This window comes from Engraulis encrasicolus, chromosome 17 (assembly GCF_034702125.1).
Source record: "Engraulis encrasicolus isolate BLACKSEA-1 chromosome 17, IST_EnEncr_1.0, whole genome shotgun sequence".
NCBI lineage: Eukaryota > Metazoa > Chordata > Actinopteri > Clupeiformes > Engraulidae > Engraulis > Engraulis encrasicolus.
Window position 1 is genome coordinate 15,251,054 of NC_085873.1, and position 14,722 is coordinate 15,265,775.

The window sequence follows — 14,722 nt, forward strand, 5'->3', positions numbered from 1 at the left end:
TTCTAACACTGGTGAACACAGTTGAATTATTCATTAAGAAATTGCAGGCTCTGCAAAACAACTTAGTAGTTAGAGTGTTATTAAAGCTTTTAAGTAACTAAAACAATATAAGTTGGAGTAATTGATATTACAGGCCGATTGTCTGAGGCGACGGTGTAGTTGTGATATTGTGCTATACAAATACACTTGGCTTCACAGAGCTCGACTAAGGTTAGGGTTTACTAGGGTTAGGGTTAGGGCTTTCTTTTCCCCAGTCCTACCTTGGCAACATCGGGCTCTGAGGCGATGAGGTTGCAGAAACGAGTCATGGCAGCTGGGCCGTCGAGCATGCCCTCATCCATGTTGATGTCCAATACCTGGGCTCCCATTTCCACCTGAGCTTTTGCGACGCTCAAAGCTTCCTGAGTACAAAGCAGGGAAACTTTTAGACGGCAAGACAGAAGAAAGTGCATTCTTTTGCGAGAACGAGCCATTCATTTCGTATTGGCTATCACCTGGTGTAGCTAACCTCATAGTTACTGGACATGATCAGCTTGGCGAACTTGCGCGACCCAGCCACATTGCAGCGTTCACCAATGTTGACAAAATTTGTATATGGACCGATTCGAAATGGCTCGAGACCTAAAAAAAAAAAAAAAAGAATGTCACACTCAAGAACATGTCTGTAAAGGACACATAATTGGTTATTAACTTTGAGGAGTAAGGATTTGTCCCCAGTTCTTCAAGAATTTTACTTGAACATTCGACAGCTCCCATAGACCTCTATGTCCTTACGACATCGTAGTGAGAACTCAAAATTTTGGCAAAATTCTACTCACATGTATGTGATGGTACGCCTCAGAGGGTTAACTGCATACAGGACTTACCGGACAGCAGCATGTAGTCTTGAAATATATTTGCAGCAGGAACCCTTGGTTTGCAGTGTTGCACTCCCTCTGCAATGGCACTGTTCCAAGAGACAGAAATTAAAATATTAGGAAATTGCTGGAAACGCAATATAAATATAAATTAATTTGCCCAACACTTGCAGAGAAGAATTACCTCAGCTATCAGGGCTATATGAAATTCTTTTGAGCTTCTTGTATGGCCAAGCATCACACAATGTCTAGTTCTCCGAGGGTGGTCTTCGACTATGTCTATGAAATGCCTGTCCTCTGGTCGAAGCTCCAATCAGACCACCACTCTTTCCTCCGATATATCTACCAGGTCGACCAATAACAGAGCTACCTGTAGCTACAAACCCACGCCTATCAAGCCTTATTTCTCTGTACATATGTATAACTTGCTCGCGACTTACAAACTAGGACATAATCATAGCCAACATCACTAGCAGATACAAAGTGCACAGGAAATATACAGAACAACAAGACCAGATGCAAAGAAGGGTTATTTAAATAAAATGTTTTGTAAAGTAGAGTGCGCACGCACGCACGCAAGCACGCACGCACGCACGCGCGCACGCACGCACGCACACACACGCACACACACACACACATCATGTCGAGAGACTGGCCTGGGCTAAGGCAGCTCAAGTATTAGTCTAGTAGATAATCACAAAACAGGAGATGTCAAATAAAGGCTAAAAAATAAATAAGTAAAATAACAATAAATATGGTAGAGTCTCTTGGTCTACAGCCAGTTACTTGGAGAGGTCAAACATGTGCTGGAGGGAATCTGTGGCAGGGTTTCTCACTTCTACTTTTACTTTTTATACCACTTTGCCACTTAGATAACCAGCTGCTAGACCAAGTGACGCAGATAAAGAAAGTCTGACCAAGGGACCATTCCATCAACGGCGGTAACCCCAAATCCGAGCTCAAGTCGGTAAACTAAGCTATTTTTAGACAGAGATCCGTTCCATCAGCCTTGCTAACCTGAAACTCAGCTGAGTTGCCACGGCAATTCATGCTCCAACGTTAACCTGGTAGCTCCCAGGTTTAACACCAGGCTAAATGAATCAGTGTTGCACAAAACATGAACCTGTAGGAAACAGCTGTCACAACGGGCACGTTCCGCTTGATTCCCGCCATCATTTTACGAGATCAAAGTGAACCAGTCACTCTATTTTAATAGTCTATGATGTGATAATGCCAGTAAAAACTACAATAGTTACCATTGTCTTTCATTTCGCGGGATTTCTGATAATCAGCACATTTTAAAAAACATTTATAGTGTTGATTTACTAAGATGATATTGGACAATTCCTTCCATGACAATAAAGACGTGAATAGCACATGGGCAGGTGCACTGCATAGTGGTTGTCCCAGGTTCAAGTCTTGCATGGTGACATGTTAGAAATGAAAACTTTATAACATACGTTTGCCTATTCTCTCCTTTGATGTCGCTTTGTGGCTGGCTTCATTTGCTGTCAAGCAATAGGTCTACCAATAGGCCTACCTTAAATGTCTAGGCTATTTTCAGCATAGGCAATAAAAAAATACGTCTTCACAACCACCTTGCAGATGCCTACTCTTGGAGTTTGCATTGCAATGATTCAATTATCTCTGCCTAACGTTTTACCTAGTCTATGCCTTTTATCATAAAAGAAATTCTTCTGAAAGATAAAGTTAAAACACCTTAGATGATGCAAGCATTTTATTTTTGCGCATTGAAATGATGGCAGTCGAGGTTCGGACGAGACTCTCCCTTCGATAATTGAGTTATGATCTGTCATTACGCATGGTGGGGATTGAACGCTGGTCTCTCAATCAAAGTGCGGTTGCGTTACCGCTCACCTACAGATGGTCGCCTAATATCTCTGATAAAGACTTGATTTGACAAGGCATGCCCGAGTCTACAACATGATCGCATTTTCGACAATCGTCGATATGGACTTCCCATGTACAACGTGCACGAGCGCAACGCCAGCTTTGATGAGCGCGGCTGAAGTGAAACTAGCCAAGACGCAGCTGATCCTCAGTGGTGGAACGGCGTCTGCCTCAAGTTTAAGCTGCTGTTAGTTGAGACTCCGCTTTTGCGCGGAAGTGCCGCTGAATTCAGCGCCAATGATGGAATGGTCCCCAAGTGATGCAGATAAAGAAAGTCTTGCTTGTATCAATTAAGACTGACTTGACTAACTGGGTGTTTTTACTTAATGGCTATCAGCCAATCACAATCAAGAACCAGATCGCACAGTGTTAGATTATTTGCAGTTTCAAGCATTAGAGGAATATTACCGTATGTGAGAGGGGGTTGTTCCACAACAACCACCAACAATGTTCACAAGCCCATCATCAGCAAATGCCTGAAATAAACAACAGCAAAAGTCAATCGGAGGGCAAAGGATCAGGAGACACTGAACATGTATGTACAAACAAACAAAAACGCCTGTATTATGTATGCATAAGGTAAAGTACTAAGGAGGCCCAACAGGCCATAGCAGTCAACACTTCTTGTTCTTGCTTTAACCAGAATATAGCCTTATGCAAAAGACAATTATTATTATTCCGGGAGGGCAATACTCTTCCACACATATACTAAATGGATACAGAATAATATTGATGTTATTCTGAATACAGTGTGTAATCACAGTTCCTGGCAATTATCAGCAGGCAGGGCTCTAAATTAACACCAGCCAACCAGCCAAATTCTAGTGAAATATCAGTTTGTTAGTAAGTGTGTGTTTGGCTAGTAAGAGTAAAATCTACTAGACATTTTTGGCTTGTAGTGAAAAAAAGTTCATTCAGGGCCCTGCCAGCAGGTATGCTGAATAAAAGCTGCTTGTTGACTTGTATGACTTCATGAGTTTTATTTCTCAATCAGTTTAGGTAGATGTATTCCGCTGATGTATTTAGTTTTATTTCTAAATCAGTTTAGGTAGATGTATTCCACTGATGTATTTAGTTTTATTTCTAAATCAGTTTAGGTAGATGTATTCCACTGATGTATTTAGTTTTATTTCTAAATCAGTTTAGGTAGATGTATTCCACTGATGTATTTAGTTTTATTTCTAAACCAGTTTAGGTAGATGTATTCCACTGATGTATTTAGTTTTATTTCTAAACCAGTTTAGGTAGATGTATTCCACTGATGTATTTAGTTTTATTTCTAAATCAGTTTAGGTAGATGTATTCCACTGCACAATAGCTCCCCCCGTGGACCCTTGTCCCTCCCCAGTGGACTCCTGCTCAGAACCTTTCAGGACCTAGTGGACATTATTTTTCTTTTTATACAGTTATGCTGCTACTTTTAAAGGGACACTGTGCAGGAAATGGTCAAAAAAGGTACTGCAACTATGCTCATTGAAACTGGGCTGCCTATTGCCAAATTTGATCTTTACATGAAAGTTTACTAAGTAATAAACAAATATTTTCTAGTATGGTCCAAGTACAGTCATTTTTGAAGCTAAAAATGGCTATTTTTGGAAATTCAAAATGGCGGACCATGGAGAAGATCCCCCTTTTCATGTATGAAAAGTGCAATTTTTCCAGTCACAATGAATACTTAGAATTTGATGCTGGTGGTCAGTAGTATTCATGAGAAAGGTAACATTAGTGAATGGGAAGCATGAATTCTGGAAATAAACAACTAAAAATCTCACACAGTGTCCCTTTAAGCATATGCTTTTGCATATACCCTGCCTATTATAGCATTCCCTGTTTATTTATTTATGTACTCCCTGTTTTCTCTCATACTATTCTGATAGATCACACACATTATATGGTTACCTTGTCTATTCATGTTACTATTGTGTACAATGTTTTTTACTGCTCCTCACTGCGAACTGTCAAACAGCGTCATCTCCATCAACACAATATTGCTGCTTTTGTTGTCGTTGACTGACAATAAAAATGGTTCAAGCGTCAAAGTGGGAGCAACATGACTGATAACTGGCCATTCTAAATAAGCTTACCTTTAAATGTGATGCTGTTAGATTCGGAGTTTCATCGTAATCCCCAAAGGTATTGGGAAGCCCTGTAAATAGTAAAAAGTCAATAAGATAGTAAGCATCACCATCATTTGCCACCAGCAACGCACCACAATAATTCTATCACATATAGCAAAACAATATAATACTATACTATACTATACAGCTAATGTGCTCTGATTCTGTGGTGCACCTGATCACTGGATTATGGCCATTTTGAGCATGGGATTTTTATAGAGGATCCTTCACTATTGCGAGATACAGCTTTGAGGTTTATAGATGTAATTACAACTGCCAAGCACTAGAGGGGGGAACTCCTCTATTTCAGCACAGATTAAAAGTGGCATGAATTCAGTGTGTATTACAGTATGCTGGGCAACCCATAGCCGGTTTTTCCAATTTGCTGACTAGGAAATTGCCTACGTCCCAAAACTAAACACGGTAGGGGCCCCCCAACGGTCATCCCTGCCATAGATGAAAGTAAAAAAATAATTCAAGGGGACCCTGTGTTCATAATTTGCCTAGGGCCCCGAAATACAGTGCCCTCCATAATTATTGGCACCCCTGGTTGAGATGTGTTAAAAGCCTTAAAATAAATTCAGTGTTTATTGCAGAAGAATACTGTCACACTGAAAATTGTAGGAAAATGTAGCCTTCAACTCAAATGAATTGTAAGAAAATAAAAAAATCCCTGACTAAAACATAATTATTTTTCATTAAATCACCTGTTCCACAATTATTGGCACCCTTAACAATTCCCAGGAAATAAATATAATTGAAGCATTTCTGTCATTTCTACAGTAGTTTACAAAGTTTACCAGAGTATGTAGGAACATTTAATTAGTAATTCATCACTTCCTGTTTCCCTGGGGTATAAATATGACGTGACACCGAGGCCATTTCTCTTATCCACTCTTAAACATGGGAAAGACAAAGGAACACAGCATGCAAGTGAGGCAGATGTGCGTCGACCTTCACAGGTCAGGCAGAGGCTACAAGAAGATTGCCACTCAACTGCAGCTGCCCATATCCACTGTGAGAGGAATAATTAAGAAGTTCAAAACAACTGGAACAGTGGTAAACAAGCCTGGACGAGGACCCAAGTTTATTTTGCCACCACGCACAGTGAGGAGGATGGTAAGAGAAATCAAAAGATCTCCAAAGCTCACTGTTACAGAATTACAACAAATGGTAGCATCCTGGGGTCACAAAGTCTCCAAATCAACCATCAGGCGCTGTCTACACGCCAACAAGCTGTTTGGGAGGCATGCACGGAGAAAACCTTTCCTCACTCACAATCATAAACGCAAGCGTCTGGAGTTCGCCAAGCGGTATTGGGGCTTCAACTGGGACCGTGTGCTTTGGTCAGATGAGACCAAGATTGAGCTTTTTGGCAACAAACACTCTAAGTGGGTCTGGCGTACCACGAAAGATGCGCATGCTGAAAAGCACCTCATACCCACTGTGAAGTATGGGGGTGGGTCAGTGATGCTGTGGGGCTGTTTCGCTTCCAAAGGCCCTGGGAACCTTGTTAGGGTGCATGGCATCATGAATGCTTTGAAATACCAGGACATTTTAAATCAAAATCTGTTGCCCTCTGCCCGAAAGCTGAAGCTGGGTCGTCACTGGGTCTTTCAGCAAGACAATGACCCTAAACATATTGCCAAATCTACACAGAAATGGTTCACCAGACACAAAATCAAGTTCCTCCCATGGCCATCTCAGTCCCCTGACCTCAACCCCATTGAGAACCTGTGGGGTGAGCTGAAGAGGAGAGTACAGAGGAGAGGACCCAGGTCTCTGGATGATTTAGAGAGATTCTGCAAAGAGGAATGGCTGAAGATCCCTCTTTCTGTCTTTTCCCATCTTGTGAAACATTATAGGAGAAGATTAGGTGCTGTTTTGTTGGCAAAAGGGGGTTGTACAAAATATTAACACCAGGGGTGCTAATAATTGTGACACACATTATTTGATGTCAAATAATTATTTCTTTATGTGGGATTTTTTCCCCACTGAATAAATGCACTTGTATTGAAGGTTGGATTTTTCTCTTTTTTTCCATTAAGGTCCCATATTATTTAGAAAAAAAAAATAATAATTGGAAGCTAAAAAACACATCTCAACCAGGGGTGCCAATAATTATGGAGGGCACTGTAAGTAGATACCGCCACTGGGGAAACCCTAAACTTTTTCATAGGTATGACATACTGTATCTCAGAAGCAGTTATCCTGTTTTTGCACTTTTTTTCCCAAGAAAGATCATTCAGATTCTATTTGTCTGGTATACTATAGGTAGGCCATAATAACACTTTGACTAATGCCGGATGAAGCTCATAATGGCCATGGTCTGCAGGAATACAGCTTGATACAACAATACGGACGGCAGTGGAGTTAGCTGTAGTTGTTGACAACAACACTTCCTTTATGTCTCCAGAATAAGTTACCTGCATTGGGGTAACAAATGATGAAGGAAGTGGTGCTTTTCCCAATGGCTTCAATGAATGGTCTCATCTCAGTAGCTCCGAGGGCGCAGTTTAAACCAATGCTGAAGGACAAGTGTGATGAAGAGAAAAAAGGGAGACTCAGTAATCACTTCTAGAGTATCTCTGTGCCTTTTAATTGACAAAAAATGACAAATCTCACCGTCATAGCCACCGTCGTAGCCATAACGATAACATTATGAACAAAACCCCCCATGCCTTTTGAATTTGGTAGCTACACTACTGCATACTGCACAGTTTGTGTATGTGTGTGTGTGTGTGAGTGAGATTATTACCTCCGCCAAGGAGGTTATGTGATCGCCTGGTTTGTGTGCTGTGTGTGTTCGGCCTGGACCTTGTGTGTTCGCATGCTATTTCACAGCCTGCCACAAGGTGCCCCGCGGTGAGCACTGAGCACCAGCGAATATTCCACACCGGCGTGCCTGTGGCCAGCAGTGAGCACTGAGCACCAGCGAATATTTGGGTGTGCCTGCTAGTGCATTTCACCTAAAACGTTGCTCATCAGCAGGCATTTTATACAATTCTGTCAAATTAATTAGGCTATTGCCAAAAATGTGGAATTTGTGATTGTGTAAGTTCATAATGCTGTAGCGAGATGGACAGTGACCAGCGCCCACAGATCATTTAGGTTGATAAATGCAGGTCGATTTCATTACCGTTGCCAAAAATATGGAATATACAGTATGATAGCTTAAGTTCACAATGCTGTTGCGAGATGGACAGTGAGCCCGCAGATTATTTAGGTTTACAATGCTGCCGAATTGCTACCGATGCCCAAAAAGATGAGGAAATTGACTGTGTAAATTCACAATGCTGGTCAAATTCATCATACTCCCCTTCGGTACATCTAAAGTTGTTTGCGAGATGGACAGGGACCACACAACCCAACAGCATCCATAGCCCAGGCTGCTGCCCGAGCACCGGTGAATATTCCACACTGTGCCTGCGCCATTCTCAGTAAGGAATAGGGAGGGACTCCCTGCGCCATGGGACTCTCTCCTCTGCCGCCAGCTCCAACATTCAATTGCATTCCACCGAAAAAGTTGCTCATCAACAGGCAGCCAATAGGCTATACCCTCGTTGTTGAAGTTTACAAACAATCCTGTCAAATTACCACTGCCAAAAATATATGTGAAGTGTAGCCTAAGTTCAAAATGCTGTTGTGAGATGGGCAGTAGGGTAACCCTCGCAGATCGTTTAGGTTGACAATGCTGTCGAATTAATTACCGTTGCCAAAAAAATATGTAGGCATAGCCTAATTTGTGACTGTGTAAGTTCACAATGCTGGTTAAATTCATTACACCCCCTTCGCCACAAAACAATTTGAACTTCCTTGGCGGAGGTCTGCACACTCTGGATGCATTTCTAGTTGTCAATGTCCTTATCAAGCGGTTTAGTTTAACTGCACATTGGAATATGGTGAAACGCAATTTCATTCTTCTGTGCTGACACCTGTTACAGAGATTTTTGACAATTATACTAGTAGACTTAGACCTGACTTGGACTCACCACAGTGGTTTTGCATGAGAGACACTGATGACAAAGGCCTCTCCTGTCTGACCTGATAGAGTACGCCCACTCTTGTCCACAATTGTCCCAGAGATCTGCAACACAAGCAACAACAACAGTTTTAAACTTTTTTTAAAACTTCGGCTTTTTTCTTCGGAGATGGCACCATGGGTCACTCAGCAATAGTTTAAAGAAACTCCCGCACACTGACCATTTCGCTGTTCTTTCTTTAATTAACAACGTTTCGGTACTAGACCTTCATCAGATCTAGTACCGAAACGTCGTTTATTAAAGATAGAACAGCGAAATGGTCAGTGTGCGGGAGTTTCTTTAAACTTTTTTTAAAAGACAGAAATGATCCACCATTAGCAATAGAGAGTACATTTTCCAACACAGATTGCTTTGCAATGTCTTCTAATGTATGGGCTTACAAATAAAGGTCTTCGCTCGTAGTGTTCCTCAAACAGTTGGTCAATGGCAAACAGAGCAGCCTAGAAAAGACAACAACGAAAATGTTGACATGTAATTGTATGGAAAATGCTTCAAATGGAACGTAATGAATGCTGTCTGAGAGGGTCGATTACCTTTGCATTGGCTGTGTCAAAGATGGTCTCGACTAGCAAGATATCTACTCCACCATCCAGCAGTCCTCTGCCCTGTTCAGTGTAAGCTTCAACTAGCTCATCAAAGGCTAGTGAAACAAAACAAAGAAAGCATACAGGCATGATATGCATGTTGCACATGATGTATTCCTCATAAAACTCAAAAACAACTCATGCATGTAATAACTTTATGAATGCAGCAAATCCGAGGCGCATACGCACACACACACAAACGTGTGCGCGTGCACGGGCGCACAGGCGCGCACACACACACACACACACACACACACACACACACACACACACACACACACACACACACACACACACACACACACACACACACACACACACACACACACACACACACACACACACACACACAAAGCATAGATAAAAGGGGGTTCTCACTTATGTGCCTGTAATCTGGCCTCTCCACAGATGGAGAAACAGACAGCGTCCTGTTCGTAGGGCCTAAGGCGCCTGCAACATACCTTTTGGAACCTGAAATGGGAACAATAAATTAAGACATGGATGGCTGGATATATGGATGGATGGATGGATGGATGGATGGATGGATGGATGGATGGATGGATGGATGGATGGATGGATGGATGGATGGATGAATGGATGGATGGATGGATGGATGGATGGATGGATGGATGGATGGATGAATGAATGAATGGATGGATGGATGGATGGATGGATGGATGGATGGATGGATGGATGGATGGATGGATGGATGAATGAGATCCTCATGAATGGATGACTGACCTGTCTGAGCTGTGACATCATCCGCTGCCCTCCTGGCCACTTCTGCTGATGATTTGTTAAGTCGATAAGCCTAAAAACAAAAGTGCAGTACAGTAAATAAAACGCTGCAAACTTACTTTATAGAGACTGAACAGAAGGGTGCTGTACGACAACATGAAGATTCACCCTTACCAAGTCCTCCAAGCCGTAGTCTGCTTGTGCTATGCTTGTACTGCTGAATGTGTTTGTTTCAATTATGTCTGCTCCAGCAAGTAGATACTCCTGTAAACAAACAAAAAAGCACAATGTACAGGGCATGCCAAAATGCACATTTCAGTCAGTATAATACTAAGTTTATTTACTATTTACTAAGGGTATTTATTTTCCCATACAGTATAGTCCCCTTTAAGTGAACCAAACTCACTCCAAACCAAAAGGTAAACCAACAGCAGAGGAAATCTACTCTGATTTTGTTAATATTGCGAGTGTATTACAAAAAGAACCGGCTGCCCTCTCTTATTCTTGTTAGGGTTTTAAGGGGTACTTTAACAGTACTCTTTAGTGTTGCTTAAAAACAAGTGGGCCGGGGAAAACCAATTACTAAATGCCATTTAACTATTATGAAAGCAAACGACCGACGTCATTCAGGAATGGGACACGATTGGTCCAACACAGCAAACCAAACTATTTTAAACTAAGCTTGTAACCATTTGTTTGTTTGAATTGCTTGAAGAAGGTCAGTAGACCGAAACGTTGCATTAAACCATGCAAATGTGAACAGTGTGCGGGAGCTTTCTTTGCTTTAACGTTGGTGACCTAGGGGTTCCACTCCTACGCACCTGACCAAGGAGGTGTGCAAGAATTCTTCACTTACTAACTATTATGAAAGCAAAAGCCCAACTGGGAAACTCCAACTCCCATTGTCATTGTGACACAGCACTCCACAGTGAACAGTGCTCACTACACACAACGAAACTGCATTTATGCCTCACCCGTGTCAAGGGGCAGCCCCAATGGCGCCCCGGGACGGTACCATGCTCAGGGTACCTCAGTCATTACACCCCCCACCAACCTGCCGAATCGGGAGTCGAACCGGCAACCTTTGGGATACAAGTCTAATGCCCTAACCACTTACCCATGACTGATAATACTATAGATTAGGTGTGTAAATCACAGCCTCCATGACAATACGATTCGATATCGATTTCTTAAGGCAGTGATTCGATTATTTTTGACACTTAAGACTGCCCAACGAAACGATATGATTCTTTTTCAATTACTTTTCCACTTCTATTACGTTATGGAGCTAGGGCATTGGGCAGGGCCAGCAATTTGATTATTTTCAATACTTAGGAATACCCTACGATATGATATGATACAGTTCGAATCGATTGTCGTCCTTAGGATCTATGCATCTATACATATCAATTATTATTTACACCCCCACTATAGATATGATCTTAAATATATTTCTATGGCACACTACCTTGTGGATGGAGTAGATGAGCTCGGGCTGAGTGATGCTTAGAAGGTCGTTATTCCCTTTCAGGCTCTTGGAGTGGTCTTTGAACTCCTGACCCCTGAAATCTTCTTCCTCCAGACGTCTCTGCTGTATCATGGTACCCATGCCACCGTCTAGGACCATGATTCTCTTCTGAAGGGTCTCCCGCAGCTCATCCTCCAATCCGCACTTGGCACTGGCAGACGCCATGCAACGTGCTGTGTCATGTGAACAGTTTAACATCATGACACATTACATGTTCAGTCTCCTTTACGCTGAGACATTTTGAACAACACAATTAAATATGTTAACCTGGTCACTCTCTAGTCTACATCAAATAAATCAAGGACAAGCATGCCTCACAAAATACAGCATTACAGTATTTCTAGGTATCTCAATATGTATTTCTACCTTTACAAATCCTCTACCCATCCAACCATCCCTCCAATGTCCATGGTGAGAAGGCCTACAAACATGTCTTCTGAAGACTTAACCAGAACCCATAGCTAAACACTAAAATGTTTCTTCCCATCTTTGAGGGTCAATTAACCCGATCAAATATAGCGGCTGTAAAAATCATGCTCCTGCATGCATAGGCTAATTTCAGCCTTCATTGTAGGCCTATATAGGCCTTGAGCTATCTCCTTTCAACATTAAAAAAAAAATTGTGGATCACATTTCAACATTTTAAAAAGGCTCTGTCTCTTGTCCAACAGGACCAATTATTATTGTTGTTGTTGTTATAGTTATTTTATTTTGTACAATCAGATGTAATGACCCAACTTTAATCATGATGATAATGTGTCTTTGGATGGGCATTACAGTTTGAAATCAGTGCAACAGACTTCTTAAGCTAAAGTCAACAGTCCGTGGCCCCGTACATGTGAAGAAAGCATCCATCAAGCAACCCGACTGCTTGCTTGCATCATTTCCAAGTGTGTATTCCGCAAACCATGTGGCACGTGCTATGACTAACGGGACGCAGTAATCAAGACAGCGCAGTGCTACAATTGTTCAAGTGCCCAGCAGAGCTAGTAGTTTGCAAGGATGTAACCCTACCGATTTACTCATTTAGTCGTATTTAACCACAGCAATTCCATTAAATCCTGGATTAACGTTACCTGCTCCGGTTGTGTTGTTATGCATTGTAGGCGCCATAGTATTACTTTTGGATATTCTTGTTTTTGTTTTTACATAGCCGTAGATCAAAACCTTAAATCGGCGACGTATGCACTGAATGTTTGGGTTATAATCCACGCATCTGCACAGTGAGAAATGTCAGGATAATGCAAGAATCCCGATAGTTACTACTTGGTCAAAGTTTTCAGTAGTCACACAACTGTGACTTCCGGGAGGCATGCACGCATTGAGGGCGGGCGTTTGAGCTACGCAGCGTTGGATTGGATGATGCTGGCCTCGCATGTTTACTAGAGCCAGAGAAACGGTTGCTCGTTGTCGCCAACTAGCTGCATTACCACCCCAGGCAGGTGAAAAATCATTGCGTTTCAATGGAGCTGCCTACAATCATATTTTTTCTCGTTGTATTTTTTTGCCCTGAAATGTTGATATTCAATTCGGAGCTAGTTCCAAAAAAGACCTAATTTAAGTATGTTTTAGATGTTTTGCGCCATTAGAGTAGGCCTATCATAGGCATACTGAATCAGCATGCTGAATCTCAGATGGCACACTCGCGCACTTCGGGCAGACGGGCACTATGTCTGAATTCCAATATGCAACCTTGCTTCCTCTGCTTGTGGCCTCGTACCAGGAAGTAATATGTCATGATGATCACTGACAACAGCATTATATTTCAATATCTTGCAAAAGCTCAATTGTAAAGTATTTTTCTCATTTGCAATCGGGATGGTGAATTAAAAACAGTCCCCAAAAAGTTGTTATGGTTAGGCTGACAGGCAGCTGGGAAACTTTATTGTTTTCTCCACGGAGGAGGGGCCAGGAGGCGGGGCGAGGCCACAAGCACACGTGGAGGAAGCAAGGTCGCATATTGGAACGGACCCTATGTTTCAATTCACTGAACAATGAAGTGCACCATTTGAGAACTAAATATATGAGGTCAATTTATGAGCATAGACCTTCATTGGCAGAATGCTAGCCAGTAGGCCTAGAGTGAAATCTTCTGCTCTACTGTTAAAACGTAACCGGACTATTTTTTTTTAAATTATTATTATTTATGAGGTTTATGACTGGAAAATGGAGCAGACAGTAGAGTAGACTATCTTTTATTAATCCCAAGTGAAATTAAGGTGTCGAGTACAGGAGGAGACACAAAGACACTACACACAAGATTTCACATGTGTTTACCATACACATATATTCTCCCTCTCTCTCTCTCTCTCTCTCTCTCTCTCTCTCTCTCTCTCTCTCTCTCTCTCTCTCTCTCTCTCTCTCTCTCTCAAACACACACACACACACACACACACACACACACACACACACACACACACACACACACACACACACACACACACACACACACACACACAGTTCAATAACTGAAAAAATGTCCAAAGTGTCCAGGTGCCAAAGTCGCTATGCATAGTCCAGGGAAGAAATCCAGGGTCAAGTATCTGTGAAGAGCCGGGAATCCACAAGTTGCCTACTGTGTGTGGCTACCCCCTCTTAACACCCGCACACACACACACACACACACACACACACACACACACACACACACACACACACACACACACACACACACACACACACACACACACACAAACACAGAGGTACAGGGGATGTTGTACTGTTGCTGTATGAAAAAACAATCAGTGCAATAAAGCTAAAGACAGCCAGGCAGAACAGCAAGCTTATTGGCTACAATGAGCTCTAATCAGAGTGAGCGTTCTCATCGCAGGGATGGGGAACCTTTTTCATTCGAGGGGCCACTTCAAATTCCTCCAAGGGCTGTAAAAGTCTTCCAGGGGCCTCGCTATGAACACAAACCAGGATTTCCCCCTGCGCATTAGGT

The 14,722-nt window shown here is 42.2% G+C and overlaps 1 protein-coding gene across 1 annotated transcript in view; it reads right to left on the minus strand.

The window, feature by feature from the left end:
- mtr (5-methyltetrahydrofolate-homocysteine methyltransferase) overlaps positions 1-13,084 on the minus strand; it is a 30,681-nt gene extending 17,597 nt beyond the window's left edge. The window contains exons 1-14 of the mRNA XM_063221828.1: positions 12,855-13,084; positions 11,719-11,951; positions 10,425-10,514; positions 10,254-10,323; positions 9,891-9,983; positions 9,462-9,568; positions 9,309-9,368; positions 8,878-8,972; positions 7,312-7,412; positions 4,853-4,914; positions 3,177-3,244; positions 867-946; positions 509-621; positions 261-401 (exon numbers count right to left, since the gene is read on the minus strand). Coding sequence (XP_063077898.1) covers positions 261-401; positions 509-621; positions 867-946; positions 3,177-3,244; positions 4,853-4,914; positions 7,312-7,412; positions 8,878-8,972; positions 9,309-9,368; positions 9,462-9,568; positions 9,891-9,983; positions 10,254-10,323; positions 10,425-10,514; positions 11,719-11,951; positions 12,855-12,891 — 1,350 coding nt within the window. The 5' untranslated portion in view covers positions 12,892-13,084. The remainder of the gene's footprint in view (positions 1-260; positions 402-508; positions 622-866; positions 947-3,176; positions 3,245-4,852; positions 4,915-7,311; positions 7,413-8,877; positions 8,973-9,308; positions 9,369-9,461; positions 9,569-9,890; positions 9,984-10,253; positions 10,324-10,424; positions 10,515-11,718; positions 11,952-12,854) is intronic.
- Between the last annotated feature and the right edge of the window lie 1,638 nt (positions 13,085-14,722).